The following is a 27,870-nucleotide window of genomic DNA, read 5'->3' as shown; positions in this document are numbered from 1 at the left end:
GATTGCATAATTTATTTATTTAATAAATGTTACGATAATGATACTTAGTTGATTGCATAATTTATCTATTTAATTGTAAAAGCGATCTGGTACATGGTCCAAATTGCCAAAATGGCCAAAACAGTATTGGAGTATGACACTATAGTTTGTATTGGCAAAATTATGTCATCAATTATGGTTTTGATTTTGTTCTTGATGGTGAATTCACCACATTTCGTGGCATCTTTCCTTTGAATAATGGAATACTGTAACTGCATGTGCAATTGTGCCCAAAAGAGTGACAATTACCTTGTTGTGGTTGCTCCTAAATCAATGTCAGCATGTATTGCGCAAGTAACCAATGCAGTGGTTTTTATAGACAGATTTAGGGGTTGGGAGTGTTTTAGAAAAGAAAAATATCTATGCCCCAGTGTTTGTCATGCTAATTTGGCACCTTTGGAGCCGACACTTGGTTGTTTGGGTGCTGAAACAAGCCTTTTACAAGCCTGCTTTATTGCCCAGATGGAGCCCATGCATGTGGGGAACTTCTGGGCACTATTTTACTGTCGAGGAGACTCTGGATGCTCCTTCACAGGTTGAGAACATTCTGAACTCTCAACAGTTGAGAAATATGCAGGAGCAGCTCCCAGAATCTCAGGGGGTTAGGGCAGCAGCATCAGGAACATTCTCAACCTTCCTGATAGTGTTCGTGGGCAATCTAGAATGTTGCTCTTCTATTTTATCACTCCCATTAATGAGAGAACCAGGGGAATGGGTTTCCCAACTGGGGGGAGCGGTTCCCATCGTTTGTATTTTTTTCTACATATCCATAAGCAAAGGAGGCAATTCTGTTAGTAGTATCTTTCCACCATTCAATTTAGCCAGTATCACCCTTCAGTCCTTAAGTTAGGCATGCTGAGATTTTCAGATAAGTGAACTGTGCTAATTTCTTTGCCAATTTAATGGCAAAGAGTCCATAGACAGTTGAACTTTGGCCACCTTGAATGTCATGAAAGTTGAATACATTCTCCATTTCTTTAAAATCGTTGGTATTACTACCAATTTCTAGTAACTACCCCCAGATATCACCTTAAAATATGGTGAGGAGTGAAATATCTACATTGTTGATTGTCACAAATAGTTCAGTGTTAGGAATCATAATCTGAAAATGTCGATTGCATACCATCCTATTAAAAATGTTTGACACCGTGTGAATAAATGCCAAAAGCTTTCTACTTGATAATATTGAATCAAATTATCAAAGAACACAAGGATCTAGATTCTACATTTTGCTTTAAAGGTGAAATATGATTTTCACAAAAAATGTTGCACAACCACAGTGATATCAAATGCCTCGGTAGGATGCCTATTCACACATTTTAATTTTTCTGCATGATGAAGCTAATTCTAAACCATGCATTTAATTTAATTTATATTTAAAGATTGGTAATGGACATTTATGTGTTAATTATATACTCAGGTAGTTGAAATTAGTAATAATATACTAAGGAAATGTATTGGGGCTTCACTCAGAACAATATCGTTATATGAAATGTGAGGCCTTCCTGCAATAAAGGCAAGAGACATTATGCCTTCTGACTTTTCTATTTGGCGAAATTGATCATTATTAGCAGGCAACTATTATGACTCAGTGTTTCCCTGCCAAAGATATTTCACAATCTGATACATCCATCTCTCAAACTAATAAGACACAATTTTCATTTATGGATAGGACTAATTGCTTGATTTGCCCAAGTGTTGTGCAAAACAGTGATATTAAATATTTAAAGTTTATATCACCTTCATTTTGTATCTGACATCTTTTCCTGGTTTGTGTGGGCTCTATCCAATGGTGCGAAAAGATGCTGGACTACACTGTGCCCGGAGGTGAGTCCTCTTCATTCCTTAATTTATTGGAATATAGAATGCATTGTAATCTGAAGCATTGGGCTATCTCAACTACAGAAACTTGGATCATTGTAAACTCTTTCATATCAAAATATATTAATATGAATCACCTTTTCAAGAGCATATAGAACTGTATACTTTATAATGGTGCACGATTTATACTCAAGCAAAATAATCTTGGTAAAGGTTAACAGCGTTGGCTGTCATTTACCCACAATAACTTTTTTTGCAGGAAAGCTGAATCGTGGTCTATCTGTAATAGACAGCTATAGGCTATTGAAAGCAGGAGAGGAAATATCAGAAGATGAAGTCTTTCTTGGATGTGTGCTTGGCTGGTGTATTGAATGGGTATGGTTATATTTTTTTTCAATCTTTTCAGTGACGCATGTGATTTATCTTGAAAAAACACTATAGTACCTTCTTTCTAGGGTTCTTGGTTTCATTTATCATTTGGCATTTTGGATTTAAGTTTAGAGTTATTTTAATATTTTAATATGCTGATATGTATATCTAGTTGGCTGACTTTTCAAACAGATATAAGCTTAGAAGCAATGTTTGACAATCGATCATATTTGTCTGGCAGCTTCAAGCATATTTCCTTATATTAGATGACATCATGGATGGGTCCCACACTAGGCGTGGACAACCTTGTTGGTTCAGATTACCTAAGGTGCACATTACTAGTGTTCTCACTAATGATCTTTTCTGCTACCTTGATTGTACAAAAGGAAAGCAGAGAATGTTTTATACATATGCTATGTTTTGCTATTCTTGTTGTTGTGAGTGTTGTTTTTTATTTACTCTCTTTCTGGACCCTTTATTTGTTAATTATTAAAGTTTGTTTTATCTTTTCCAATTTTGTTTTTTCGTGCATGTCCTCTGATCTGTTTAGTTTACTCTTGGCCTTGTTTTCTATTTGTAAATATTGTCTCTGCTAATTTGTATAGGCTTGAAATATATATGATCAAATTTCCTATCTGTTACACATATTTTTTTGTTCGAAGGATAACTTTTGGGTAAACCCAATGAATTCTTCTCCACATCCTATGCCACAACTCAAGCTTGTAAGTTATCCTTGCAGTTTCGATGTCCGTGATAACATTTTTGATGTTTACTGATGTTGATTTCTTACTTTTTTATCCTATAATTCATTATATATATATATATATAGACGAACCCAATGGCGAACCTCATCAAAAAATTCAAACTCAAACCGAACCTAATCATTGCCGAACCCGAACTCGAACACGAACCATGTGACATTGTCCACACTTATGGATGGCATTCCTAGTAAACCCATCAGCGTAGGCTAGTGTGTAGCACCAAAGGGGGTTTGAACTGGGCACCTGCTGGCATGGAACACATCTGTTTACACATTATTCATGAGTATTTGACTTTGACTTTTCTGTCCATGTAATCTTTCTCTGCCTTGCTTGTCCTCTGGTTAAGGTCCTAGTGTCTATTTACACATTATTAATGTTCGCACTATATTACTCTCTGCTAATTAAGAACCAAGATGTGTTAAACCATTTTGAAGATTAATCTTCTGAAATGGAAACAACAGAGAAAGAAATTTGACATTATCTTCTTCAATACCTGAGAATGAAACTGTAGACTTAACCATATTGATTTTCATTCATGTTCTTGTTGTACAAGTCTAAGATCTTTTTCAATTTCTGAGCATCTTGTATGCAAGATACTTGAAGAGCAGGAAGTGGAAAAAGGAGATATTTGATATTATTCATTGCATGTAATTAGATATATCATAATAAATCATGCAAGAGAGATATAAAGTAGGAAACAATCTACTATTAGGATATGAACACTTTACATAATGTTGCCTATGGCGCGACTTCATTAACACTAAAGTATTACGCTATGTAACATTGCATGCCCCCTAGGCCCCCATACATTGTGTTCGACTAATGACATGTGAGACATGCTATGGCATTGTGTTTGGCATGTTTCCTGTCATAAGACACATGTCAGATACCATGCCCTAGTGTGTCTTGATGTGTTGGACATGCTAGGTGTGAAAAGGGTCGCAATAATGGGTTAAAATACCTCTGTGAAAATGCATTTTCCCTCATTTCATTCACTCATAACTGTAGGAAGACGTTCAAGCAATGTGGAGGGTTATGAGAAACACAATTTTTGAAGGAATACAGAGAGATTTGAAGGAATCCTACAACTCAAGATTTTCTGTTTATCCAACAAAAGTGTTATTTGCTATTACTAGATTTATTTGGCTTGAGGGTTGGATTTGTGGACCCCTAGATTGAAAATGGGTTTGGATCCAAATTTGCTGGGATCTTCCTAGGACTTGCAATGTGACATTGTTGTGTAGTCACATACATGAAACATGGGTGCTCTGTGCTCTGAAACATCCAAAATAGGGAAAGTTAATCAACATCATGTAGTGTGGAATGGGAAGAGCAATCCATGACCAACATACACTTTAAATGTGAAACAAACTTTGCATAGAATATATGAAAAGTATATTTTAAGCCCGCCCCAATTATACTAACTCGAGGCATTCTGGATAGATGATGGTGCATTGAAGGATCACATCTAATAGATCATGGTGCATTGATATATTAAGATGGATGATAATTAACATATTAGATGATAATTACTATATTGTATTATATATTATATAATATGTACCATGCTATCTAAATATTTTTATGTTAAATATTAATTCATATAAATATTAAATATTGGATAATGATCAATTCCTATTTAATATTTAATTATTAGTTTTAATGGTGATGATGATTAATGTCCACTAAGACCTATATGGTCTATCGGACCTTAAGAAGGTAAGAGATTAATAAAAATTCTTTAACATTTTATTTCGACGCTCAAAAATAAGTGAGGGAAGCGTTCCCAAATAACCATAGTTTTGTTGACTTAAAAGGTCAAGAAGGTTGGTAGTGTGACATATTTTCAAAATTAGATAAAATGTGAGTATAAGATGGACAATCTAGGAGAGAAAGTGCTTTTCATCTTCAACCCTCTTAGGATCGCACAAGTGACAAACTCTTTCATCCTGTTGACCACTCTGTGTCAATGACCCCATAGCAGTACACCCCTTTTTTCACAAAAGGGATCTATCGTGTTCGAGCCTTTTAGGTTTTATCATCAGTCGACAGTTTTGTAAAGATGTCAACCCATTCTGCATATGTATAATGTAAATAATCCTAGTATGACCACGTCTGTATGTAACAACCTATTGTTTTGGTGACGATTTTCATTCTAAGAGGTTTTTTGTCTCATTGGCAAAGTTTTTCCCTCCACCCTCACCCCAAAGCTAGGGTGGATTTTGTTATTAAGATCTTAGGCGAGTTCTAGTGTTTTACATAGAGTCTTTCTAAAAGTGACTGGGGAATAAGTTTAGCTAATTGGCTAAATTATTTTATTACAATTCAATTGGTCTATTAGATTATATTTTTTGTGTCGCAGAAATGGGTAAATTTCGAAGTTCTATAACAAATGGGTTTTCCCCCTTCATGTATTAAAATGTAAAATCTTCATGTAAAAAATATTTAGTGCATGGTCCCTCATAATTAGACACCATGGCTAAATATTAGAGGGTTGGAAAAATTATTAATCCCCTCATAAGTCAATTAATTAAATTTTCTAGCAAAATTAAATTAAAATCCTAAGCCAGAAATTTAATTAATTTTGTGTCCTAGGTAAAATTAAATTCTCCAAAGGTAAAATTCGTGGGTTTTAAAGAAATTAATTTTTGGAGGTCCCTAGCCAAGGGAATATTGAAAATTTCAAGAGATTTTGGACCCTTGGGCCTTGGTAGTTAAGTCAAAGTCAATTTTTTTAAGAAATTAACTCAAAATAATTATTTTTGAGTTAATTAAAAAGGAATTAAATGAAAAATTTGAAATTCCTCAAAAAATAAAATAATTTTGATGTATGAGATTAAAAGATAACTAAATTTTTTTCTACTGTTGAGATTACTTTGACGGGGATCAAGTGAATTAGCCGTTGGAGAATTTATCTATAATTAGAGGTCGGTGTCAGTTAATTCTATCCAATCATTGAATCGTGTCCTAGCTCTTGAAGCTCTTGTAAACTTTTCTGGAATAATACAATGCAGAGTCTTTGGGGTTTTACTTGATGGCAGTGTTCCTTTCTGGTATTTTATTGTAACTTGTATCTAAAATTTTGCTGATCTTATTTATAAGTTATTGGTTAATAGCTCTTGTAGATCAATTTATTGTACATGTATCTTGCTTAAATTGTGGGGTTTTAAGATAACATTAAGATTTTTATTCGATTGGCAGGGATCTCCAATCTTTGAAGATTTAATCGTTATTTTATACCTCTATTAATTTGATGGCTTATATCTTAAGTGTGTAGAAGTCATCTTTATTTAGAGATTTTGGGCGTTTGGGGAAGTCTTCGGTTGGACCAGCGGACTCTCGAAACTTAAGATCTGGAGAGCCTTTCGGATTAAAACTCCGAGATTACCTAATGAAATATATTTTGCAGGGATTTTCTGCGCTAGTACCTAAAACTTTAAAATTATTTATCTTCGAAATATTGTGCTAAATTGTTAGATTTAGCTAGAAAGAGCCTGGAATCTACAGATCTGCGAGCGAAGTTGGACTCATACTCCTCAGATCTGATAGATTTGCAGTTCATTTGTATAGATCTAGAATTTGTATATATTTAGTTAATCTTGTATATATTTTTAGACTTTATTATTTTATTAATTAATTAATTATTATTATTATTATTTTTTTTAAATTTGAAAAGGACACGGATTTGGTTTGGAAACATTTTGCAGGTGAAAGACCTTGAAGATCAAAAGAAAAAAATGTTTTTTTTGGGAAACACCAGTCTACTTGATCCTGGCTTTAAAATGCCTTTTATCTCATTATCAATTGCGTCTACCCTAGCCGCTAGGGATTTGAGGCTCTTTAGTTCGATTTGGCAAGAGATTAAATGTTTTAAGGTTTGAAATTTATTTCTGTAGAGGCTGAGAATTATTTGTTTTGAAATTATTTTTTGGCGTAAGCGTTTTGCAGATAGCCTAAATTTTCAGACTTAATGCTTTGAAAATTTAAAGAAATAATCTTTGCAAAATTTAATTAAATGTTTTGGCTATCTATCCTGTTTGGCCATGAAGCTCAGAGGTCCATCTTTCTTTGGGGCTGTTTGCTTTTGAAGCCCTTAGATGTCGAAATTTCTTGAGTGAAAGAGTGATTAAATTTTGGGAGGTTGCAAGTCCCTTGGGGTTTGGAATTTTATTGTTTATTTCTATGAACTGACCTTTGATTTCTTGTTATGATCTTTATATTTCTTCTTTTAGGCAGGGTTTCCTTGCTGTTTTAACTTTTGCCATTTAAAGCTTTGTGGGCAGCTGGTGTTTTCAATCTAATTCTTTATGAAGTGGTTTTGCAGGGATATAAAGAAGCATTTCATCAATAAATTTATTTGACTTTAAAAACCCTCTCAAATTAGCAATGTGTTAGAGCCTCGTTTCCTTGAAATTCATGAACTTTTCTTCCCATTGACTACAACCCTTTTGGAGAATTTTCCTTCTAGCCGTAAGTCCTAAGAGCTTGGCATTTCCCTCATGCTGTTTCTTTTCTTTTAGCCTTTGGACTTGTTGCAGAGAGAAAAAATCATTTTTTTTATTAGAGTTAACCACATATATAAAAAAATAAAATTTAAATAGACTTCTGGCTATTTTCTGGGTTAGCTGAGCTTTCTTCTGGAGTGTTTCTTGCTTGGCCCTAGGTTTCAGAGGGCCACCCTTTACTCGGTGTTTTTTCCTAATGGCAATGTTGAAGGTTTGATTTAAATAACTTCCGTTTAAGGAATTATCGAGAAGCTTCTATCAAAAATCCCTTTTTTATCATTTTCTTCCTTGACTTTGGACGTCATTTGGCTAGAACGAATTATTACCATTGGGAGAATTTTATCATCGATTTCCTTGGTTTTATTTAAGTTTGTGCTTTAAGGAGTGATATTAAAAGTTTTATAAGGAGCCAATTAAATTTTAAAGGGAGCTTTGAGATAAAGCCTAGGATTGTTAACTTTTTTTTTAACCTCCATTAATAAGTTTAATTTTGGCATTTGCTAACTCCACACTCATTTTTTGTAGATTAATTTATTAACATTAGATTTAACTTGCATTAATTAATTTAATTTTAGGTTAAGGTCATTTTTGTAATTAAGCCTAATTACTTGTGTTTATCTAATTTATAATTGCTCTAGTAACATCCTAAAGACATATCATAAGAGAAGTGATATCATTAAAGCCTGACCTGTAACTCATTTCACATTTAAGAGCAACTTCTAAATTAAAGGCACTTGTATTGTCATTTCTCTCTAGCGCTTTGTTTCATTGAGTTATTATTACATGCTATATTGAATCATTCATCTGATTGTGAGCGTTTATTATAATTTGTTCACAAGTGGATTAATATTTCTCATTAAAGCATTGCATTTTGCATTTGATCATTATAACTGGAATTTTGGGCTTACTTTGTAATTGTAAGATTATTCTACTTTGTAAATCATAATTACTTGCAATTCGTTTTTAAATTGTTTACTGCTCATATTTTTGGTTATCTTGATCGGTTAAACTAACTTTCTTCTTGCAACACTACTAATCTAGTAACTTGAAGTTTCCATGTTGTGCAAGTGATATTATTTATATTGAGCATTGTTCATTAGGCACTAGTCTCTATTTGATAATATGTATATTGTCTCATTAGCCTCTTTTTGTTTAATCTTGTTAAGACATACTTTGCTCATTCAATAAACACTTGCTAATTTATTATAATTCAAGTTGCATAGAGAGGTAGTGATCTTGTCCTTAGTCTCCTAGGACTTTTTGTTCCAACAAGTTTTAGCCTTCCATCCATCTTTAGGGACTACTCCCCTTGACTTAGCCTGGAGAGAGTCTAAACGAAGTGAGTAGGGATCAAGGTGACAACCCCTATTTTGAGCGTTGCATCTTAGTTGTACGCTTTGGGCGACAATATTTTTTGGCGTCGTTGTTGGGGATAGAGTTTTTCTGTCCTTGGTCCTCGTGACATTTTTCTAATCTTCTAATCTTTTTTGCCATTCATTAGCCCGTCAAGCGGCACGACATTTTTCTATCCATCTTCATCTTCTCAATCTTTCATCATTTCTTATCCCATTAACGCCACATTTTCTGTCACCATTATATCACTCCATCTTTTCATCACCTTATTTTTTTCTCTCACTGATCCTTTCATCTTCTCTATCTGCACCTTTAGCACTTGAACATTTTGGTTGGTTTCCTGTTTGGGTGGTGACTCTATTCATTCATCCATTATTTCTTAGATAAGAAGCCCTCCCTGATATCCAGCTGCTTCTCTTTGACTAACTTGGTTTTTGCCTTTTGGATCTTGGAGCTAGATTCATGTTCAAGTGGCGACTCCACTTCTTTCATTTCTTACAAGAATTTCTACTAGAAGCTCGCTTCTTGTGGATCTCTTGATTTTCTTGAATAAGGATCTCTCTCTCTAGCATCCATTTGGTCCCTCCTTTTCCCTTTAAGCAAGTCATCATGGATGACTTGTTTGCTCCTTGTGATTTTACTAACTTTCAGGGAGCTCCACACGATTTCCCGCCTTCAGTCGGCGAGGCCATCGATGAGGTGCCCCCTTTTCGAGGTGATAAAGCCATTACTGTTGAGACTCACATCCAGAATGTCCATCTTTGCATAAGCGAATGTCGCCCATATACTGACTATGAAGATGTGAAGATGCAACTTTTCATTCTCACCTTAGGTGCTGATGCTTTGGATTGGTTCACTGAGTTCCCCGATAACACTTTTGATTCTCTACAATCAATCATTGATGCCTTTGAAAATAAATATGGAGATAAGAGAAAGGTCAAAGTGAAAGCTAAAGTAAAGGAGACTAAAGAAGCTGAAAATAATTTCATCAAGGAGTTAACTCAAATGGTTAAGGATATGCAACTGAATCAAGCGCAGAAACTTGAGAGTATGGAGGTTAACCAAGCTCAACTCATCAAGAATATGGAACTTAATCAAGCAAAATTAATAGTTGATCACACCAAAGAAATGAGTTCTGTAGAAGCTAGATTAACAACAGATCATGCCAGGGAAATGGGTTCTATGTAGAGCAAGTTGTTGGCTATAGAAGAAAAACATGTTGAGGAAATGACGATCATGGAATTTAATCACTACAATCAAATAACCACCATGTAGAATCATTTGATCACCATGGAAGCAAATCATGAGAAAGAAATGAGTGTTATTCAAGTAAATCATAACACAATGATAAAGGGCATGGAAGCTAATCAAATATCTCTTCAAAATAGATTATTGGCCATGGAGGAAAAGCAAGTACAATTAATAAAAGCTATGGAATCAAATCATGCCAAGGAAATCAGTACCATAGAGGATAAGTATTCAAATCAAATGACTGCTTTTCAAAATAAGTTGGACAGAATGGAAAGATCACATATACAAAAGTTCCAACCCAAGTCAGATAATAGAGGACTTTCAACAGATCATAAGCCTCCATCTTCGCTGAAGCAAGCTCCATCCTATTATGAAGAGGTCATTTGTTCCATTGAAAAGTGGTTAGTTGAAGGCGATCCAGATAAAAGAGAAACTGAAAGAAATCAGGTACCCTTGACAGAACAGATGCAGAATGAAGAGAGGCATGTCACGAATATCTTGGATACTTCAAAATTTTCATCTGAAAATTTTCAAGATCAAGCAGAATGTTCCACATCATCAACAGCACAACCCACCACAAAGAAAAGTATGAAGCGGAAGAAAAAAAGAAAGAAGCTTGATAAAGATGATGTCCTTATACATCATAACATGGGGATAAGTCAGAGTCCTAAAATGATTAAGATTGCACATGGCACATCTGACAAACAAACTATGGATCTGCCAAAGAGCACGTTGACAGTATGGGTAGGCTGTGCGAGGGGCTACAACAACAGGCTGATTTTACATAAGACTACGAGGCATTGCCTAAGTTGTGGTTGGCTGACATTGTAGTTGGAGGTTTGCAATCCTTATCCGTGGCATAGAGTGGGTCGATCCATTGTTTGATGAATACAAAAATGTGTAGTGGGCTGAGTATTTATTTTAATTGGGCCAAGTTCTTGAAGTTACATGATTATATTGCTGGGTTTGGATTTAATTTCAGAAAGGGACAAATTACTCTCTTGACCAGATCAAATTCCTTAATAAGGCCAAGTCATTTTGAGGATTTATATTTGCATTCTAGAGGGTCGAAATTCTTGTCTACAGTCTAGGCTTCTCATTGCATTCTGAGATACTTGGAATCGAACATTCATAGTAATGGAGCTTCTTGCTGTCTTGGAGGTTATTATTTTGCTCACCATTTGGAGGATTGAAATTTCCAGGAGGCTGTGATCCACTTCCTGAAGCCGAAATTACATTATCAGTAAGGTAACCAAATTCAGATTTCTCAGCTGAGATACTCTTCAGATTAGTTTGATCGAGCTGCTGTAGCATAGGTTGCTGTGTTGTTCATTGGAGAGGCCAAGCCCCTTTATTTTTCCTGAACAAGTTCCACTTGTCGACTGATTTACTTTTCACAGGGGTTCTTACTATTTCTGAAGGGCAGAATTATCAGTCAAGGAGTGCTTTTTTTTTGGGTAAGCAAACGTATTTACATTATATCAACAAGCAAAAATTTACATAGTTCACATACATGAGTGCATTCACTGCCTCTATGTGAGGAAACCAGAGATGAGAATTGAAAGGCTCTGCCCCAAGAAGGAGAAACCAGAGCTCGAGAGTCATACATTCAAACAGACAGTTATCAAAAAACATGAGCCTAAGATCTAGCATTTTATTGATTTGCATTAAGGACCAAAACTGGTGACCTGCCAAAAACCATCAGCGATCCTCGAGGCTCTGCGCCACATATTCGCCAACCAAACCAAAATGAACACTGTTGTGAGCTTGCCATTGAGCCAGACTAGACTTAGAGAACCAACTTGAGAATCGTCTTGAGGTCGGAGTGCTAGATTTGGCCGCATTAGAACTACATGGTTGCCACGCTGGAGCCACACTGAACCTGGGCGCTACCTTGGGCTTGCATGTTGCCAAAATCCACCTGGAGCACCTCCAAGATGTAGCCGCTGAAGGGACTAGGGTGAGGAGGGGAGGAGGGAAGGGCATCGGCCATCAAGGGGACGGGAGCATGGGAGGGAGGGGAATGGGCCACGAGAGCGTAGGTGATCGACATAGATGAGGAGCCGACAGGAGGGGAGTACGAGGGAGAGGGGGCAGGTGAAGAGGAGGAATGAATGTTCGATGGAAATTTGGTACGAAGGTCTTTGGCCAACTGTTTGAGCGAAGAGAAGGAATGGCTCGGGTGGGTGAGAGCTCAACTATCCAGCCAGAGGCTTTCAGCCTCCTTGAGCTGTTGGGCAAGGAGGTTCTGGAGAGCTTAGAGAGTTGGACGACCTCTGCGAGTCTCCACCTCCTCCATGGAAAAAACCTCTCTTTTGATTGACGCTGGGATGCCATAATAAAACATAGCTGCAACAGTGGCTTCGTCAAAGGTGGTGGGGAGACGCCCACGACCTTTGCCTCTGCTAGGGCATTGACCTCTTCCCCTGTCTCGATTCATCATTAGGTGGCAAGAGGGTAGGGTCGCAGAGCCGAAGCCAGAGGGAATTTTGGAGGGAGTAACTAAGGGAGAATGATGCCTTGAGAAGAGAATGCCGATGAACTTTGTTGATTTATTTTGGGAGCGCACCAGCAGGGGAGTCTGGTATAGGGACTACAGGTGCCAACGAGGAGGATTAAAAGCCATGACTGCCACTTGGTGATGGAGACGTGCCAGGTGGTGGCCGTTGATAGTGGGCCTGGGGAGTCGTGCCGGTAGTCTCGTGAACCCCTGGATCGGGGGGATTAGTCAAGGAGTGCTGAGTTTAGAAGATTACTATTATTTATTGAAGGCTGAGAACCTTCAGTTAGAACCTCCATCTTATTTGTCAACACATCTGAAGTTTACAATATTGTTCCAGGGGCTGATCTTAAAGAATTTGTGACTATGCGTATTTCTTCTGCAAGGAGTGCAACTTGGACATTTCTCAGGAGTTGAGTATCATTATTAAGGGCTGAGTTCTTTTCTTCATTAAGGACGAGTTTATTTCCCAGATTGAGTTCTCTCAGTACATTTTCTGAATTGACTTGTCAACTTTGCTGGGAGCTAAGTTCTCAGCATTCTGAAGTTGAGCTCCCAAGAGACTCTAGCAGAAGTACCATTATCTGTTGTCATTGGGAAGATATTTTAATGGAGCTTTAGAATTTATTGTCATCCTGAAGGTAAGTTCTTCTGAAGACTATATTGCTGGTTTTATATAGCTGGAGCAGTCCAAGGAATTCCACTGTAAATCTGAGAATTGCCTTTTAGCTCGTCTGCAAACTCTTTGACAGAATGCATTGAGTGTTTGAAGGATTCTATCAAATTAAATATTTGTCAAGTGTTTGACATAATTCTTCAGAGGAAAAACTCCAGTATTTGTAGCATATTTGCTTGGATCAATTCAAGGGATCAAACTGATATTCCAGAAATAGAAATTACTTCAGAATTAGTGACCGATAAGGTCTGAAAACACAGTCATCTTTGGGAGAACTGAATTAATTGTAGCAGGAAGCCACTAGTCAATTGTAAAGGTCTGAACTTTGAGCCTTGATTATGTTGCTGTAATAAAAAATCTATGTAGTTGGCCATGTAAGCAAAGGCTTATTGCTGTGTTGTATTGAGTCAAATATTATTGTAAGGCCAGAGGGTGTGTTGACTGAGTAGTTTAATCTGCTCATTGTATTCTTGAGAGGCTAGGGGCGAAGTGTCTGTAATCAAATATTGCCTTGTATTACATATGAAGCCTTGTAAATTTGTCAAGACAGGGGTCATAGCTGAGCATGTATTTGTCATAGTCATGAGGAGTTATCGGTCTTAGCCCTTTGTCAGCTTGATGTAGAATTTTGTCACTATGGATGGTTGGGACAAGACCTTCATAAATGTCCTTAATAACTTAGCAGTAGTTGATTTTTGGGCCACAATGCTTCCATGAGCCAAAGAAGGGAACCAAACAGCAGATCCTTTTCAAAGGGGGTACATGCTGTCCTACAGCTGGAGCAAATATGGGATTTATGGAAAGAAATGGAGGTAGGATATTGGCTTAATGCACTTGTATCAGACTTGAAGATATGAAGGTGACTGAAAAAGCCCTCCCTCATATGGAGAAATTGGATTCACACCTTTCTAAGGTGAGCCAATCAGATTTCAGGGTTCTAAATTGGTCGCTCAAACTAACAATGTTTACCTTGATCCAACAAAGATTCTTGGAGCACACTTGTGAAGGGGTCAGACTAATAGTGTTGAAGTTTATAAGTTTACTTAGTTTAGAAACCCTTTATGCACTTTTTCTGATTTATTCGTACCTACTTGTATTTTTTCTTTAGCAAGTTATTTACAAAGTAATTACTGAAAATAAACATCAGTGCATGCTCAACATATTATAGATTAGCAACTAAAAGAAACAAGAACAAACACACCACATGACACCATTATTTTTGGACCAATGTCCCGGAAAAACCCAATGCGGAAAAACCGGTGCAGCTATCTAAGGGTTTTCTTATTAAGCAACATCAGAGTACAATTTGGGTGCCGAAACTGGCCTACACAACAGAGAATTTCCTTAGCAGCTATACCTCACAGTTTGAGAGAAATCTCCTGGCTGAAACCCTGGAAAATCCTTCTGGCAGTTCCTCAACACAAAATTGCTCCTGCAACCCCAGCGTCTGCCCATTCTGGACTGTGTCAGCCCCTTTCTGTTCGACGCTGGCCCTGCGTTTTGGCCTGCGTCAGCCCCAGGAGGCCCTGTGTTAGCTGCATTGGCCCCTTTGGTGCTCTGCGTAGCACTTGGTTGCCTCTGCGTGGCCTTGCGTGAGCCCTTCCTGGCTTTGCGTCACCCTCCTTGGCTGTTGCGCTGCTCTCCCGACACAATCTCTGCCTTCTCTCTTTCTTTGTACTCAATGCCCCTCAGTTGCTCTTCCGATCACTGATTCTATTTCTCTTAGTAAACCCCGCTCTAGAGAATAGAATGACTGATCATCTGGTGTACTCTCCAAGTGACCCTCAAGCCTCCTCTTATACTTTTCCTGTTGACATATCAACGATCGAGATTAAGTCCCTAATCAATGGCTAAGAATAGATCTGGCTTGATCCATGTCTTTTGGACTAGTCTAACACAAATTCATATTAATACACATTAATATTTTATTTTCCTTAAGTTTAGACTTAGGGACTCCATTAAAGATATTAATTATTTTAATATCTCCTGATCTGTTTAGAATCTGCCCAAACCCTTTCTGGGTATTGGAGATCTCATGTGCCCCAACCTCTCCACCAAATTTCGTGGCTGTAGCACATCCGATGCTACCCCAAATCAACACTCCCTCTTAGTGAGGACTATGCTCTAGCAATACTCCTCACTGAGTATTACTTTGATCATTCGGCATCTGTACTTGTGCTAATGCTAGGCCTTCCTGCCCAACATCCTCTGCACTGCTGCCCATGGTTCTACCACTGCCACTGCGACATCTGTACGACAACTCCCTATGCATCCATGCTGCTGCTGGTCCTTTCTCCCAACACTGCATCCGCACTGCACCTCCTTTCATCATGCTGCATCATGCTGCCCACTGTTGCACTGCAACTCAGTTACTGAGAAGTAAGTAACTGATCTCCCAACTGACCTCCTTGGTGGGCTAGAAACACCCACTGATGCTGAAGCTCCCTCTGTCGCTGACAAGTGCTCCTTCTCTGACCTTTGTGCCGCTGCAACAACTCCCTGCATATTGCACCGTTGCACACCTCTTTGTGCCTTCCTGCACTAGTGCAACACTCCTGTGCCTCTCACACTGCTGCAGCCTGCTAGCTCTACGCTGCGCCGGGACTCCTGCACTGTAGCTCCCTCTGTCTCTCCATTCGCATCCGTCTCTACCCACTCAGCCAGTCTTGCTACTCCTTGTTGGGGCTCCCATAGCAAGGTCTAACCCAAGAGGCTGGGTACCTCGAGGATCTTGCCCCTCAATGCCTGTAGTCCACCTGACTACAGCTCGATATCTCCCCACTTCTGCTCAAGTGGTGCGTGTGCACTCATGGCACAGTCATCGTCTGTCAAAACTTCCTTCCTTGCCCGTGCAGGCACCGCCTTAGTCTCGGAAGACTCTCCTTTACTCTTCTTCCTTGGACATTGGGTCGCATAATGACCCAACTCTCCATAGTGGAAGCACTTGATCTTGGAGAGATCTTTCTTCTTTCGCTTCTCCTGCTTTCCCTCAGATGCTAGGGCCACATCCTCCTCCTCCTGCTAAACTTTGATCCCTTTGCTGCTGCTACCTATCTTCGACTGTTGTCTGATCTCTTCCTGGCGAAGAGCTGCCCACATCTCGTCCCAAGGTAGGAGAGTCCCTCTGCCCAAGATACTCTGGACAAACACTTCCCAATCTTCTGAGACAACATTCAGGGCTGTTCTCACCAGAAGCACCTGATTCGGTGTCGCTCCTATAGCAGTCAATTGGTCTCAGATCTCATTCAGTCCTCCGAGGAAGGTGTCAATCGATTGACCCTTCTTCATCTGATATGACCTCATTTGGTTCTTGAGCAGCATTCTTTCCTGCACAGAAGTATGCTGGTACATGTTCTTGAGAGCCTCCCACATCTCAACTGTCGTTTCTTTCTCAGCTATATGTGGTACCACATGATCCTTGACCCCGTCAAGGATAATGCACTTGGCCCTCGCCATCGCCTCTTCGTACTTGTCGTTATCATTGGGGTCGACTGGGATAGTTATAACCTTCAAGGCGAAGTTCCGCACGATGCTTGTCAAGCATTGATAAGATTCTGGCCTTCCAGACTGCGAAGTTCAATGCTTCGTCCAGTCTATCCTGGTTTCTTACCCTGTGATGTGCCATGATGCTCCTCTACTTCCCTCCTGGAAGTTCTCTGTTCGACTCCTCTGAGTCTCTACTTCCCGTCTGGAAGTTCTCTTCTGGACTCCCTCTAAGTCCTGATTTCCCTCCTGGAAATCCTTCTGCCGCTTGTCGAGATGCCCCCTACTCTGATCGTCTTGTGCAACTGCATTGCTGATCCAGGTTCCTTGGCTAGAAACCCTCGGTAACAACTCCTCTGGCCATGCTCTGTAAGGTACTGTTCTAACTACAGTACCTCACCAGCTCCACTCTGCAATATTTCTGCAGCCTTCTAGACTCCAACAACAGCCTCTTTGTGAATTGCGTCAGCCCCTCTCTGCCTCACGCTAGCTCCGCGTCACCCCAAATTGGTCCGCGTTAGCCCTAGGATGCCCTGCGTCAACCCTCTGGCCCTCTGCGTCAATAGTGCTGGCCTCTCTGAGGCTCTGCGTAACTCCCTGCTTCTTCGGCGTGGCTTTGGCTGGCTCTGCGTCACACTTCTTGGCTTCTGCGGTGCTAGAAACAACTTCTGTCACCTCGGGACAACTGTTTTCTGCCGCTATTGCTCCGCTCGGCTGATGTCTTTTAGTCCTCCTTTGATCTGCAATCTCGCTCTGATACCATGTTGAAGTTTCTAAGTTTACTTAGTTTAGAAACCCTTCATGCACTTTTTCTGATTTATTCCTACCTACTTGTTATTTTTCTTTAACAAGTTATTTACAAAGTAAATATCGAAAATAAACATCAGTGCATGCTCAACATATTACAGATCAACAACTAAAAGAAACAACAAACACACCACATGACACCATTATATTTGGACCAATGTCCCTGGAAAAACCCAATGCGGAAAAACTAGTGCAACTATCTGAGGGTTTTCTTATTAAGCAATATCAGAGTACAATCTGGGCGCCGAAACTGGCCTACCCAACAGAGAATTTCCTTAGCAGCTATACCTCACAGTTTGAGAGAAGTCTCCTGGCTGAAACCTCGGAAAATCCTTCCGGCAGTTCCTCGGCACAAAACTACTCCTGCAACCCCAGCGTCTGCCCAATCTAGACTGTGTTAGTCCCTCTTTGTCCCACGCTGACCCTGCGTCAACCTTTCTTGGCCCGCGTCAACCCCAGGAGGCCCTGCGTCAGCTCTGGGAGTCCTTGCGTCAGTTGCGCTGGCCCCTCTGGTGCTTTGCGCAACACTTGCTGCCTCTGTGTGGCCCTGCGTGAGCCCTTGTTGGCTCTGCGTCACCCTCCTTGGCTGCTGCGCTGCTCTCTCGACACAATCTCTGCCTTCTCTGTTTCTCTGTACTCAATGCCCCTCAGCGGCTCTCCCGATCACTGATTCTATTTCTCTTAGCAAACCCCGCTCTAGAGAATAGAATGACTGATCATCTGGTGTACTCTCCAAGTGACCCTCAAGCCTTCTCTTATACTTTTCCTGTTGACATATCAACGGCCGAGATTAAGTCCCTAATCAACGGCTAAGATTAGATCTGGCTTGATCCATGTCTTTTGGACCATTCTAACACAGATTCATATTAATACACATTAATATTTTGACTCCATTAAAAATATTAATTATTTTAATATCTCTTGATCTGTTTAGAATCTGCCCAAACCCTTTTTGGGTATTGGAGATCTCATGTGCCCCAACCTCTCCACCAAATTTCGTGGCTAGAGCACATCCGATGCTACCCCAAATCAATATACGATTTGAGAATAACTTCATCTATGCTTCCTTACAATGATGACATTATGAGGGATGTTTTCCAAATGATAGAAGAAAGTTTCCAGGGATTGCATGACATTGTGAACCACACCTTTGGAAAGAGGCTCAAGTTCTTAGAGATCATGATGGGACTTTTGGGTGGATCACGGGACAAACTACAAACTGCTGTAGCCCATATTTTTGGCCATTTGGGGGAAGGAGTAGACTATCTTGTTGCTCATGAATTAACAAAAAGGTTGGTTAAGAAAAATAAGAGACTATTCAAAGAGTATTTGACCAAGGAGGAGCTAAGGAGGATGTGAGTTTGTGCATCTAACCACCCGAGTGAAGACAACAAAGATGTGAAGATTCTGCAAGAATGAGCTAAGGATGAGAGGTCTTTGCTTTATCTGCAAGAGACCTTGGGGGCCTAACCACTCATGCTTGAGTGTTACAGAGGAGATGGCGAAGGTAGATAAGGAGGAGATTCCTTTTGACCCTTCTGATGAGGATTCTTCTTTTATAGTTGAGTCCTGTTAAAATTGGCAACTAGGGCCAAACTCCATGTGGGTCATCTTACTTGTGGCAGCTGATATTTTTCTTGGATCCTTCTCTCATTGAGAGGTGTAGGATTGATCTAAAGATCATCCGATTCCGATAAGTATTCATGGAGTTATGAATTTATTTGTGTTATAAGCCAATTTGTCAAGGTCGGCCAGCAACCAAATAAACCCCACATGTGCTCAACGTTTTAGTATAAAAGGAGATGACTTGAGAGTCATTTCTCACACACACTTCTATCTTGATTTCTTTCCACTTGTTTTTAGTGGAAGAGAAATCTAGGAGTGAAAGCCCTAGACGTTGGAGGATAAGAGGCTTCCCTAGCTGCAGTCAAGAAGAAATACGTTGCCCTAATCTAGAGGACGCAGTCATGAAGAAAAGCTCTAACGCTTTCAAGGAGCCCTAAACCTATACGCTGGTCCCTACTAAATCACAGACCTAAAGGCTGCCCTAACGCAGACCTAAAGGCAACCCTCACTAAGACCTAAAGGCAGCCCTAACGAAGCTATCCTAAGGCAACTCAAGAAGGAGGAGGATGCTGGCATGAAGGATCAAAGGGACAACGTGGAGGCTGCCCTAGACAACGTGAAAGAGTTGTAGGGACAGCGTGGGGATATGACGGTTAAGAGCACAATAGGCAAGCAACCACGCTGAGGAGAATAGAAACAATATGCTGCTGTTTGTGGATGGATCGCTGGGTGTGTAAGGGACGCTAGATGCCCTAACCAGTCACCATATAAGCAACAGTAAAGGCAACATTGGAACAACAATGTTGTGGACAACAACAAAGTAAATAGGACAACTGGGCTACATGGTGCTGCTAACTAGTGCAACAAAGTAAATGGGACAACAGGCTACATAGCACTGCTAAAATGTATGGGACAACAAGGTGACTAGTGTAGCTAAAATGTATGGGACAACAAGGTGACTAGTGCAGCTAAGATGCATGGGACAACAAGGCTACATAGTGCTGCAAAGATGCATGGGACAGCAGGCTACATAGCAAAGATGCATGGGACAACAAGCAAACTTGGAATGAACAGTGGGACAACTGTATGCCACATAGGACAACAGTGACTAGCATGTTACAACAAAGGCACATGGGACAACAACAAGCATGGACAGCAAGGCAAGCATGGTGTAGCATAGCAAGCATGGTGCAACAGTATGATGTGTACAACATGGTCATGAGGTCCAGCATTATGATGATGGGTGCAACATGGTGCAGCATGGTGAGGTGCAGCATGATGACGAGATGCAGCACAATGATAGGTGAAGGAGTCACCTTGGAGAATCAGTTGAAGCAACATGTCTTCAATTGATCTCATGTATCATCTTCTTAGAGATGATCTATGCTCTTATCTAGATTAGTCAAAGAGTTGACTTCTGTTGTAAATGTACTCTCTCTCTCTCTCTCTGTGCTGAACTATTGAAGAACATATAAGAAGAATTGATCAAGGGTTTCCCCACATTGGGGTTTGTCCTTGGCTAGCGCCACACCTTGTGTCCTCTTGTCTTGGCTTGTCTTCTGCGATTTATGTCTATGTTCTATCAGGAGTTTACTTTAATATGTGAAAATTGAAATAAATTGCTCTAAGCATAAAACATACCTAAACTTAACAAGTCCATTGATTTGCACAAGGATACCTCTGAGGAGCATGAGCATTCGTGTGGAGATGTTGATAATAGCACTGCTATGCATCCATGTTAATGGATGAGTATGATGAGCATCAAATTTTCCCCATGAGTGAAGAACACCGAGGAGGAGACATTTAGGGTGATGAGCTACCAATGATGATCCATACAGGAAAGCACATGAAGGAGCATGAGTTAGATGAGGATGTTGTGCATGATGAGCCATCCTCGGAGAGCCAGTTGAAGGCCCTAGTTGAAGATGTGGTGGAGGTGGTTGAGCATCCATCTTAGGGACCACCTATCAATGAGGTGCAAATAGATGCAGAGGTAGCCAACAAGACTGCAACAATTTTAGTTAGTAGCCACCTAGAGAAGATTGAGCATTTCAGGATAGATCTTATGGCATTGAAGCAGAAGATCCAAATAATCTGAGGCACCATATTGGAACAGAAAGATAAAATTGAGGAGCTTAGAATGGTGTGTGCTGAGGCAGCAACCAAGCCATTTAGCGTTGAGGGATGGCTGAGGTTCTTAACGAAGTAGCAAGAGGAGTATACTTTGGAGATATAGAGTAGCCCTCTCTAGGAGTATGTAGACAGGGCTTGCAACACTGTTTGCCCACCTTTTTCCATTCAAGAGATATGGGCAAGGTTTTTTGGATGGATTTTATTAGTGGATCGATATGCGTTGAGCATGAAGTAGCTCAGGCATAATGTGCAGGTTCCTTGTGTAGACGATCATGCATTCAACCCTTACCATAGGATGGATTGGTGAGAGATTATGAGTTGGTATCCTATTGATGAAACAACTCTTAGGAGGATATTTTTGGCTAAGGGTGTAGCACAACAGGAGCCCTTAGGCATGGGTAATGATGGAGGGTCAAGGTGGTATCATAATACACAGGTCCCAGGGCCTAGGTGGCATTGTGACCTAGGTGGATCTATTGTTGGCATGTTTGGTTAGAGGTTTGTTTCGGATCTGTTTATACTTTGGTGGCACAGAGGCATGGTGTAGCACAATGGTTTGTTTGGGATCCTGTTATCAGTGTACAAATGCCTCTACAATGGAAATATACAGATTGCTTGAGGGCAAGCAATCTTGGGGTGAGAGGACTTGTAATGTCCCCATTTTCAATCTCTTTTATAGTACAACCAGGATGGGTTTCCAGGGTACGTGATGGCCTGGTCATAGGAGCAAGATTACGTCATCAGAGTTCCCAGAGGGGTTTTGAAGAGTTTTATGGGGTTTGATGGCGTTTATTTGGCATATTCCATCATCAGAGTCAGTTCCGCACAACTTGCTTTTGGTTTCGTTGCATCCTGATAATTCCCATAAATCGGGGTTATTTTGAGCCTCACCTAATTAATTACGCTTAAGGTGGCATTCTGAGAAGAATATTTGATGGAACACCTTAATGTAATAGCTTGTTGGAACCAGAACGAGAAGATCTACAAGATGGGATGATGAGAAGTGACTTTCAGTGGCCAGAGAAAGTATGGTGGGTGATTTACCATTTTTTTGGATTAAAAGTGACTTTAATTAGTCACTTAATTAAATAAAAGAAGGGGAAAATGAGTAATTGAAGGAAAAATGCCAAAAATGACTTAAGTAAAATAAAATGAAATTAAGAGTCACTTAGATGAAGTCAGGAGGGAGCTTTTAGAATAATCAAAATAAAATAGTTCTAGAAGATTGTAGATCTATCTATCGAGCCTTTACAAGGAGGATGAGATCATTTGGGATATCTTCGATTTATCTTTGTGTGAGGTTTGGAGAACCGGGTTCTCAGCTTCAGTGGCTCCAGGATGAAAACCCTTGGGTGATTCGGTGAGATTAGACAAAAACTCATCCCATCCCTTGGTGAATTTATCTAGAATTCACTGGGGTGCTTATTGGCTGCAGTGCAATTTTGGGAGGCTAGATCCAATGTTGCAGCAAATATATCTTGAGGCCATATTCAGTTTGGAGGATCCCATCTCAGCTGTCCTCCAATTAGCTGTAAAATTGGTTTTTTTTATTAATATAAATAAAGCTAAGTTTTGCTTCATGTGTTTCTTACTTGTCTTGAGTTGCAGTGTTGTTTGGGTTTATTATGTTGTAAAATTTATTTAATTTGTGGCATAAATTCTGCAAATCAAATGGTTTCCAATTGAGGAAATTTATGGCATAATTTTTGAAGATTTTTTCCTGAAATTTAAGTCAAATTATTTCCGAGATATTACAAAGAGGTTTGCATCTTGAGAGATTTGATCCCTCTTGATGCTTGGTAGATTTGGAGTTAAGATGGATCTATGCTAGTTATAATATTTTTCAGAGATTTCTAGAAACCTGTGGAAATAAAAAAATTCTTGTAAAAGATATATAGCCTTGTTTTTAAATGATATAAGCTGTTTTGGGAGTTTATTGTTTGCATTATGTTATATGTATGACATATCATTTGTCCAATTTATTCTATGTTTCTCATTTGAATGTTCTTGGGCCTTGGGCCTTGGCACTTGCTCATTTATTCATGAATCTGTATCTGTGTTCTAAATTATAATGTTAAAACTTAAATTCTTTCTTTCAGTATAATATATATATAGCCCTGAGGGTTAGCTCAATTGGTCGAGTCCCCATTGTTAAAGTACCTTAGCTGTTGAGAGGTCACAATTCTCTCGACACCCTTGGGGTTAGGTTCTGTGGTTGAGCTGGCAAGAAGTGATCCCTTTGGGTGGATCTGCCTGGTGGATGTAGTGGTCACCGATCTCTAGGGTCTGTGAACCCCACACACACACACACACACCGCATTTCCCCTTTTCCTAAATTTTGGGGGTCACTTTTCAAGTGTGTTCCTGTTTTACATACGCATTTTCATTTCCCTGTACCTTAGCTTTTTATTATCCTTTCAATTTTATCTTGGTCCTTACAGCAAAGTGGTTCTTGGGACATCGATCTGATCATTATGGTACCCATCATTCCTGAACACGTACCCATCATTCCTGAACACTGTTTTGATCATTATGGTGCCCATCATTCCTGAACACTGTTTTGAGGTGATCCAATTCTTGATTCAAGTAGTCAGCATCAGAGATCCTTGTTGCTCTGGTGGTAAGTGTGTGAATAACACCATTTTTCTGATCTGGGTGGTGGTGTAAATTGGCGTGCACTTATCTATTTGGGTGGGGTTTTTTTTCCTGTATACTTGATACCGAGTCTACCTTTTTCTTTCCTTGTGGGTAGTGCATCAAGGGTGGGTATTTTGTTATCCACTTTCAATCAGGCAACCTTGTAAGATAAGGTTTGTTCTCTTATCTTAATCATCTAAAATCTTGCAATTAATAGTATGAAGAGATAAAAAAAGGGGAGGATTATGAGGAGCTAGAATATGTGGTCAAGTATATGTTAACGTCTCCAATGTTTCTGAAGTTTTCCATCTTGTTGACAGGGCTATAACCTTGTTGGAATTTTAGTAGATAGTAGATACAAGAAAAATGTTGGGTTTCTTTGTAGGGTTTGTTTCCAGGCTTCTTGTCTCCAAACCAAAATGTTATTCCCTGTCTTCCACATGTATTAAAATAACATCCACATAGAGGGACATTTTGTCTCTTTACAACTTTACATTGCAATGCCGAGTCTTTGACAACTCTATCAAGAAATAGAATTGAATTTTGGCATAAGCCATCAAGGTTATGTGGCTCATCTTGGAGATACTTTTTTGACAGAGTATAGTTTAGATAGCAGATGTTAGACCATACATCTGTCTATTGTATTTTTCTCCGTGGTGCCAATTATTTTTTTTAGAAGAACTATATAAACTTTTGCTGAATATTGCGAGAAGATCCTTTGCAGTCTTATTCACTGCTAAAATATTGAATAATCTGAGTAGACCTGAAAGTCACCTGGAAGATTCAAAGTGAACATACTATCTGTTTGGTTGTTTGATGCCACTACTTTTTGTTGTTGGGGTTGCTCACAACCATGAACTAGCCACTACAGGAAATTTTGCAACTTGGCTTAGAAAGGAAAGAAAGCTCATGGTGAGCAATTATGACATATCAAAAGATAAGGTGATGTGAATGAGACGTTAATATTAATTCTGTCGGAGCCTGTTACAGTTTTCTGATGGTAGCTATTATCTTCTATTTGTTAAATCATCATTAATTGACCATCAATGTTTTTTTTTACAGAGACAGAATTGACATAACTGGAAGCATAGGAAAAATCTTATCTTCTTACTTTAGAAAATCACAGATCTGTAGAGTCTTTATAATTTGACCTAATTACCAGCTTTGTTATTCTGTGCTATCTCTGACTGACCTCTATGATAAAATCCTCTGGTTAGTTGCTAATCCATGCTCTTTGCAGGTTGGCTTAATTGCTGTTAATGATGGAATATTGCTTCGTAACCACATATGCAGAATTCTGAAAATGCATTTTCGCACTAAACCTTATTATGTGGATCTCCTTGATTTGTTTAACGAGGTAATACTATCTTTAAGAAATTAAGGAGATATTTCTCATTTGCAACAACCGGAGCTTGGAGCAAGTTTTTCTAATGATTCCTTTTGTTTTTCTGCAGGTTGAATTTCAAACAGCTAGTGGACAGTTGCTGGACCTTATCACTACTCATGAAGGAGCAACAGACCTTTCAAAATACAAAATGGCAACGTATGTCACTAGAGATCCATATATCTTTGTTAAACGTGTCATGGTATCTTATTAGCCACAATATCTTGCAATTTCTGCGTCTTAGTTGAAGAGAATGAACTGAATTGTTAACTTGCTAACAAGAAAGCCAGTGACTTCTGTTTGGGAAGTAGTAATATGTTCATACCCAGCTTTGTTGTTTCTACTTACCATCTTTCCAATTCATATCTAGTTTGTGTTTTTACATCTGATATTTGATCTGTTTCTAGCTTTTAATTCACTGACTCTGATATAAACTTATTGAAAATTAATATCCTTCAACAGCTATATATTTGAATAGTATTTCTCTATGCACTTAGTATTTCATACTCTGATTATTATTTTAGTATTTAACTACTGTTCTGTAAAACAATGCTATTTTAATGCCTTGGTTTTTAAATCATATATAAATATCTAAAGGATCTGACATTCTTCAGGTGTCATTAGAATACACACACACATACATTAAAATAGAAGTAGGAAATGTTCAATGGTTAGTATTACTATTGTAAATACAGATCTTTTTGTTTTATTACTTTTCATTCTCAAAGTTTGCGTCGAATATTATTTTAAGAGTGAGAAGATATACAACCCTTTTTGACATCTATGACGTGGACATGATTGGAGTTATGCTGACTAGCAATATATGGAATTTTACCTGCAGCTATGTTCGTATAGTTCAATACAAGACTGCATACTATTCTTTCTATCTGCCGGTAAGTTAGCAATATTTCTTATAATGGAACATCAAGCTTTTTTCCTGGTTATCTTCCTCTAGGTGGTTCATTGTTTAAAAAACATAATGAAATATTCATTTTTGTAGTGTCTGTAATATTTGAGATCTTAAAAAGGTTGAAATTCTGTGTGAGGTTAAATAATTCCTGGTGAAACTGTGTTACTGATCTGCATCATTTACTTCTTTAACTTATCCATAGAAGACAAGTTAGGTTTTTTCTCTTGGTGGGTGTTCATTTCAGTGGTTCATTGCTTAAAAAAGTTAAAAACATAAAGAAATGTTTATTTTTCTTGTATCTTTAATAATTGAGGAAGTCTTTAAAATGTTTAAATTCTGTGCGAGGTTAAACAATTTCTGGTGCAACTGTGTTCTTGATTGGCATCATTTACTTCTTTGACTTATCCATGGAATACAAGCCATGTTTTTTCTTGTTTGGTGTTTATTTCAGATATTGAGGATGTCTTTGCTGGTCATCCTGGTTGATCCACATTTATTGTTAACTATAGCAGTTGAGGATGCCTTTGCTGGGCATCCTGGTTGATCCACATTTATCTGTTAATTATAACAGTTGTTGAGTAGGATATTTACTGCGCATATGAAGATTTGGTCTATCTGTTAATTACGGGATTTTATTTGGTTGTACTTATATTTGCAAGATTTCTATGATTTCCGCATCTAAAATGCTTTGGTCTAACTCATTTCATCAAGCTATATATCTGTTTTCTGTAAACCTGTACTACTTTATTTTATGTTATACATTGATCCAAATTTCCAAACTAATATTTTACAAGTTAATACTTGTCAGGAGGTTGATGCCCCATAATCACAACATCCACTGTAGTAAAACCCACAAATTTTGGAAGTCAGTGGTAGATGCTTGCCCATTACAATGCTTTGGTACAGAATTGGTGGATGATAAGACATTATCTTTGACTGAGTCTCTCATGAGATATTTTACAATGTGGTGGGTGTCATAGATAATATAAAATACCAAAATACAAATGTAATTAATTGTTGACTATGTCTTGTCGTTTCTTCCTTGTCCCCAATTTCTGTTCCAAATGAGGAATGTGTTACTCAAAGGGTGATTGGGATTGGGATATTCGCTTGGCTTAGGTTGTGTTATCTCCCCTACTTAATTTAATGATAAAAATTTAAAATCCCGGATCCACATGGTGCAAGGCGAGGGGATCTACTAGGATGGTTACTACTATCACCTAAGCAACCAAACATCTCACTTTTTGTTGGCTCTTTTCTAACTCAAGATGGGTATCCCTGGCAATTAGGATTGCTAATGCTATAATCAATGAAGCTTGAGGCTTTAGCAAAACAAAGGTTTTGTCTTTTCGTAGTATATTGCTAATGCTATAATCAATGAAGCTTGAGGCTTTAGCAAAACAAAGGTTTTGTCTTTTCGTAGTATAATGATCATAAAAAGGTGATGGAAAAGAGGGGATTAGTGCTTATCCCATTTTGGGTCAATGGAGTCAAGAGGGCAAGCCAAAGAGGGTAATTCATGAATGGTTAAGACACAAAGAGGTGTTATACATGCCACTCTAAGCCTTAATTTGTTAAATGACAAAGAACTATACTTGGAGGGGTCCTTAAAGGTTCCATAACAATGTTATAAGAGTGAGTCCTACAATGAAGTATTGACCCAGCAACAACTGTA

The 27,870-nt window shown here is 38.8% G+C and overlaps 1 protein-coding gene across 1 annotated transcript in view; it reads left to right on the top strand.

Moving 5' to 3' along the window:
* LOC149228719 (farnesyl pyrophosphate synthase-like) overlaps positions 1-27,870 on the top strand; it is a 119,933-nt gene that overhangs the window by 31,101 nt on the left and 60,962 nt on the right. Inside the window, exons 2-7 of the mRNA XM_089378346.1 lie at positions 1,842-1,866; positions 2,120-2,235; positions 2,471-2,557; positions 25,142-25,258; positions 25,356-25,444; positions 26,127-26,178. Coding sequence (XP_089234472.1) covers positions 1,842-1,866; positions 2,120-2,235; positions 2,471-2,557; positions 25,142-25,258; positions 25,356-25,444; positions 26,127-26,178 — 486 coding nt within the window. The remainder of the gene's footprint in view (positions 1-1,841; positions 1,867-2,119; positions 2,236-2,470; positions 2,558-25,141; positions 25,259-25,355; positions 25,445-26,126; positions 26,179-27,870) is intronic.

The sequence above is a fragment of the Pinus tabuliformis genome, chromosome J (genome assembly GCF_031772625.1).
Source record: "Pinus tabuliformis cultivar Carrire ecotype Pingquan chromosome J, CPIR1, whole genome shotgun sequence".
Taxonomy (NCBI): Eukaryota; Viridiplantae; Streptophyta; class Pinopsida; order Pinales; family Pinaceae; genus Pinus; species Pinus tabuliformis.
Note: the sequence above shows the minus strand (reverse complement) of the source record. Positions and strands in the feature narration are given on the sequence as shown.